The 6,344-nt window shown below is 42.6% G+C and overlaps 2 protein-coding genes across 3 annotated transcripts in view; both read right to left on the bottom strand.

Moving 5' to 3' along the window:
* LOC108294688 (zinc finger protein 679-like) overlaps nucleotides 1-6,344 on the bottom strand; it is a 194,906-nt gene that overhangs the window by 154,236 nt on the left and 34,326 nt on the right. The window lies entirely within an intron of this gene.
* The window catches only part of LOC108294680 (isoleucine--tRNA ligase, cytoplasmic-like), a 43,589-nt gene that overhangs the window by 33,467 nt on the left and 3,778 nt on the right, over nucleotides 1-6,344 (bottom strand). The window contains 6 exon segments of the mRNA XM_037734261.1: nucleotides 231-294; nucleotides 1,132-1,245; nucleotides 2,205-2,282; nucleotides 3,726-3,770; nucleotides 3,772-3,799; nucleotides 3,801-3,816. Of these exon segments, the coding sequence (XP_037590189.1) occupies nucleotides 231-294; nucleotides 1,132-1,245; nucleotides 2,205-2,282; nucleotides 3,726-3,770; nucleotides 3,772-3,799; nucleotides 3,801-3,816 (345 nt within the window).

Genomic DNA, 6,344 nt, shown 5'->3' on the forward strand with positions numbered 1-6,344 from the left:
AAAAAAAAAAAAATTCATTGATCCTAAAACATTTTTAAAAGAATTACATCAAATTTATGTTGATTCCAAGAACAGTGTAAAATATCATATATTGTTAAATTTGTTATGAATATACTCATAAAAATAAATTATACAGTCAATATGTACTTTACTGAAGATTATTCATCAAAATAATGTTCTCAAGGGAGGTCTATTTGTACCCAAAACAGACAAATCATCCATCTTACCTCAATGACATACTTCTCCAAAGACTTGATATCTGTAAGAGCTTCTGGATCTTGATGGATAACCACAATTTCTTTCAAAGGATACTAGGAGGAAAAGGGAGGGGAAAGGTCACTCAGCATCCAGTCTCCTAAACTGCAGAAAAATGAATATTAAATGTTTATTTGAACCTCAAGCTCTAGACTAGTCAGGCTGGACTAGTACTAAGTCATTCACACCCTCACTGCAGAAAAGAAAAAAGGCCATTGCTGGAAGCTCTCTGTATTAAGAAAATACCCCAAAGACTTAAATATTTAGGTCGGTGCCATGTAAAATAGAAGTAGAATTTCAAACCTTTATGGGAATAGTTTTGCGGTCTCTGATCACTCGTCCAAGTTCGATCACAGACTGCATCCGAGATATTGCACTCTCTGTTTTCTTATCAATCAATTCTTCTCTGAGTGGTAGAGGTAGGAATATGAAAGAGATTAGATTTAAAAGGAAAATTCAAGACATTAGGCATGCTTACGTGAGGAAGAGGGTCAGGCTACAGAAGTGTGGCCAGGCCCTGATGAGGCGCCGGGGGAAGGGCAGTGCAGTGCCCGCCTTGGGGACAGAGAAGGAGGCAGCAGCCTGAGCCTGCCTCAGCACCCGGCACCTCCCCAAGGGGCCCCCATGGGGCATGCCCACACCCCACATGCTGCAGCTCTACAACGGGGTTCCATACCAAGCAACCCTGTTACCATGTACCAATGTGGGCCTCATCGTGCAGCCTGAGGAGGGGTTCGTGTCAGCTGGGGGCTAGGGTGGGAGGCAGGGCACAGAGGGAGCTGGAACAGGGAAATGCCTCCTCTCCTGCACATGCTTGAGCAACGCTCCCTCCTTGGCAAAGGTGAGGCTTATTTCTATTTGATTCCTACCGAACACGGGCAGCATGAGGTAGTGGATGCTGAGTGTGTCCTTGTCTTGAACAGAAACAGGGTCAGTCAGCACCTTTAGATTCTGGTACGTCAATTCGGTGAGAAAAGGCGTGTAGGGAGCCTGTATGAAGACACAGGACATCATGTCAGTCATATGCAGTCACCAACAACTGACCTCATTTTTACTGAGAAACAACTAAACATGTTAGCAACACAGTAATATGCACCGAAATGGGCATGAGGTTATAAAACATGCCCTATGAATGAGAAATGGCCTCACAGCCCTGAAGCATAGCTGCAGGACTGTAGCCAGAAAAACCCAAAGCATCTCCAGAATTCTGAAGGATGTCTAAAACAGAAACAGGAGCACCTAATGATACATTGGCCAAGTCAGTATGCACAGAGGACTGACTGTCCCAAACCTCAGAAACCTCATCTGTAAACTGGGAAAACACCCCCTGCCTCACGGGATGAAGGTGGTTAGATCAGGCATGGAGAGGATCAGGCACAGGACCTTGTACAAAGCAGATTTTCCTTCAGTTAAGGAATAAATAGGAGCCTTATAATATACGGAGTAGCAGAAACAGGATAAAAAGGAAGTTGAAGCCTTTCCACTTTTATATTATTTAACTAATATTTGAACTGATAGGAACATATATCGAACAATTACTTGCACGTTTTCCTCTCAATGCTAAGTCAAAGTATTTTTTATGATATATTTGCTAGGATAGGTATTAGCTAAAGAACTTCCCCATTATTCGCAATTATGCCAATCCATATATTAAGATGAGGTATGTCTTACTTCAAACTGTAGATCCTCCTTCTCGAGCCAAGGGCCCTGACATACACTATACTAACAGAGATTGTAAGAAAAAATCTAGTGTTTCTTAGTCCTTACTTAACATGTATAAGCTAATAAGATTTCTGAAAAGAAACTACAGCTATAAGCTGTTATAAAACGTCTATTTCTGTTTTTGGTGGAATAAAAGAGAACAGATATAAGAGGAGGACGCTGCAGCAAGCGGGTACCGAAGGCAGCACACAGGCCAAAGGGTACTAGAGAGAAGCCAACCATCTTACCATAAGTCTGCAAAGAGAGAGCAGAACACTAAACAAGGTTTCTAGGGCCATGACACAATCTTCCATCCCATTTTCACCCTAATGAATAAAAAGGAAACATAAACTTAAACTTTAAACTGCTAAAATAAGTGTTTATCATAAAAAAAAAAAGTTGATTAAAAAGAGGCAACCCTCAAACAGCATGCAGCACACAGGACACGAGGCAGAGTAAGAAGAAAGGGCCACCACCACAGGCTGTCTAGGGTGGCCCTGCAAGGCAGTGCAGGAAGCCTGGCCAGGATGTGCAGCTGCTGTCCCCCTAACCCCACCTGAGGCGAGCGGATAGGAAAGTAAAGCCTAACTGTAGGACCAAAAGGCTGAGGGCAGAATGGATCTACCCACAACAGACAGAAAGCTGCAAACTGAAAACTTAAAGTGCCTTTATACAAGATATTTTATGTTAAAAAATATATACTGTGTACAAAAAAAAACTAATTCATTGTAGGAAAAATGAAGATAATGAAAAAATTTCAACCATGAATAAGTTATCCAGAGATAACTACTGTAAACACCTTAGCATATGTTCTAGATATGTGTGTGTGAGATACACCTGCACAAAAACGAAATTATAGTTGTGTTGCAGGGTTTTATTTTTAATGCATTTTAAGCCATGACTGGCTGCGTGTGGCGGCTCATGCCTGAAATACCAGTGCTTTGAGAGGCTGAGGTAGGTGGATCACATAAAGTCAGGAGTTCAAGGCCAGCGTAGCCAACATGATAAAACCTGTCTCTACTAAAAATAAAAAATTAGCTAGGCGTGGTGGCACACACTTGTAATCTCAGCTCCTCAGGGGACTGAGGCAGGAGAATCACTTGAACCTGGGAGGTAGAGGTTGCAGTGAGTCAAGATCCTGCCATTGCACTCCAGTCTGGGTGACAGGAGTGAAAATCTGTCTCAAAAAAAAAAAAAAAAAAAAGACACGACTAATGGGTGGTGGGAGCCTTTACTGGGCCTACGGTAAAGAGACTTCGCTCTCCCTGTTATACATCATTGTTATTTATGTACCTTGCTTAAGTCCTGAGACCAGGACCTATGCTGTGCTCATCCTAAACCCCCAACAGCTACACAGTAGTTCCGTCCACAGCCAAATAACCAGCTCCCTTGTGGTAAAAGGAAGGCGGTATATCTCTCAATATTAAAGCCCTACCTGCCAATATTTTTATAAAATATTTGCATGATTTTATTTAGAATGTGAAGAGGTCTGCTCAGTTTAGTCCTGGTTGTGCCCTGACATTCTCCCTCCAATATATGTACATAATTGTGTTGCGAAAAAAACATGCAAAATGACTTTTAGAACTTATAGATCCCCATGCCTCAAATGACAAATATAGTTAAAATGCAAGGTAAAAGGAGAAGAAAAACATAGCTTCAAAAACTGAGAGCATCTGAAAATGTTCCTTTCCCTTTGGGCTATTCTCATATTTCTTCTACTCTCAAACTTCATGTGCTTTTTGCTTTTCTCAACGGCAGTCTGCACTTACCTTTAATCTTCTGCGGTTCATTCTAACATACCAATTGGTGAGAATTATCTACAAACTTGACAAGGCGAGGCACCAGTGTAAAGCCTATAAGCTAAAGGTAAGACAAGTCAATCAGGCAGCAAGGGAGTAACAGGCACCTGGGGTGGGGAGAGGGCTGGATACAACAAAGAACGTGCAGCCTCTTCTACCCAAGGGCCCCCACTTACTAAGAACCAAAATGGAGCAATCATGTAACGACCATTTGTTGAGGATGTGCTACATGGCAGTCAAGGTGTTTCAAGATGCACACATAAAACCACCCTATGAGCCACATGTGAATTCCCACTGGTCAGTGAAAAAAGCCAAAAACTCCGATATGTGTGGATCAAAGTCCAAGGCTGCCCACTACACAAGTGTAGCAAATACCGTTTACAGGGAGTTGTGCAATTTGACAGCATCAACAATGCCCAACTCCTTTCTATTGTAGTACATTGTACTGCAACTAAAAGACATACAAAAAGCTCAAATCAGGTGCTAAAAGGCACAGTATAGGCCAGTGATTCTCAAACAAAAGCAATTTTGCCCTGCGGGGAACATGTGTCAGTGTTTTAAGAAACAGTTTGCTTGCCCCAACTTGGCGGATAGCATGGTGCTAATGGAATCTAATGGGTAGACCCCAGAGATGGTTCTCAACATCTTATAATGCACAGCACAGCCCCACCACAGAGGATAATCTGGCCCAAACTGTCCATAGTGCTGCACTTGAGAAACTGGCATAGGATATGAATAAAATATAACTTGCTTTCTAAGTATTAAAACAGCCGAGTAAAAACAGCAAAAGAGGTAGTGAAAGTCTTGAGGAATCAGGAGGATTTGAAGGGTTCCCTGAGAAACTCAGAGGTCAGGCAGGAAAGAAAGGGTGTTCAGCCAGTCGTGTCTGAGGCAAGGCTTATTTTAAGGATTCTCATTCACCTCCCCTTTAAATTAATATTCTGTTGCATAAAAACAAACACCAAAAGAGCAACACTTAGAAACAAACACAGTTTATGATAATGAAAAGAATCCAGGGAGTTTTAATGAGGCTTCTGGTCTAAGCTAAAGACATGAGAAATTGCTACGGGCAGAGCTGCTCTCTGCTGCTGTTCATAAAGACCAGAACTCGGGTGCCAGTGGGCTGAGCCCCAGGCCAGAGTCGTTAGCTGGTCACACTTTCCTCAACAGGTGATTTCAGTGACTGAGCTCTGTCTAAATGATTTCTAGGGTTCACACCACCTTTTACCTTCCAGGAAGCTCAGGTTTTCTATATTCTGGTTTCAACTCTGAGGGAATAATGAACCCCACATGCAATGAATGAATTTACAACACATGGGGGCAGCAGCAGCAGCCACTACCCAGCACACGGCCACCCTGGGAGCCAGGTCTTCTCACACCCACAGTGCTGATGAGCGAGTGTAGGGCATGCAGCTGACAGGCTGGCAGAGCTGGGACTTAAATATGACCCACACGACGTGGCTGCTGATCTCTAGTTTCCAGGCAGATGAGGCTCCAGTCAGGGTGCACGCTCTCCAGACCCAGCTTCACCAGGTTATGGCAGAGGCTCCAAGCAACAATCCCCACATTTCCCACCCACTCCTACCACTCAGGAGGGAAAAGCAGACACAGCTGTGAGCAGTCTGGGCAGAGTGTGCTGGATTCCCAGTGCTGCCCTCCTCAGGGCAGGAATCAGCCTCACACTCACTTCCATCTTCATCCATGTCCATCTGAGCAACAGCTGGACTGTCATGATCCTTCTACATATTTACAAGGTGGACAAATCCTTTAGGGTGACTGGTTAACAGTGTTTTTGTGCTATGTGGGGCAGTACTGTCTTTTCCAGGGAGTGGCATGTGCCAGTATATAGGCTAACGGTGAATCCCAGGTCTGTGGCGGCCGCTGCTCTGCCCAACAGCAGCAGGATCTGCAGGGTCCTGTGAGGATGGATTTGCCTTGCCCTCTTTCGTCCTCACTGTGACCCAGGGCCTCTGCCTGCCCACTTTAACTGATTGTCTGAGGTGTCCCAGATGTCATACCTGGACCTATGGTTGTAACTATCTGAAACCCTGAGGAACTCAACATAATGTAGTTTTGAATCTCTATAAAATTACCTAACAAACTTACTGATGTTAGTTAATAGAAATATAACAATATGTCCATTTCATTATTGCTCTTCTGACTTTTCTAATTTTTCTGGAAAACATGGGGACTATTCAGTAATAGACCTAAAAATAAGTTATAAATGTAATAATAACAAGTATTATTTATTGAGTACCTATTATCTCCCAGCTACTTTATGTAAATCATCTCTACTTAAACCTTACGAACAGTACTGGGCATTTTGCAGATAAAGACACTGAAGGTCAGGATAGAATGAATGAGTAGCATCTGATGGCACAATGGGGTGATTACAGTCAACAATAATTTCTTGTACATTTAAAAACAACTAAAAGGATATAATTGGGATGTTTAAAGATACAATAAATGCTTGAGGTGATGGATATCACATTTACCCTGATGTGATTATTACACATTGCATGCCTGTCTAAAAATATCTCATATACCCCATAAATATATATATATATTTATGCACCCATAAAAATTAAA

This window comes from Cebus imitator, unplaced genomic scaffold (assembly GCF_001604975.1).
Source record: "Cebus imitator isolate Cc_AM_T3 unplaced genomic scaffold, Cebus_imitator-1.0 Scaffold598, whole genome shotgun sequence".
NCBI lineage: Eukaryota > Metazoa > Chordata > Mammalia > Primates > Cebidae > Cebus > Cebus imitator.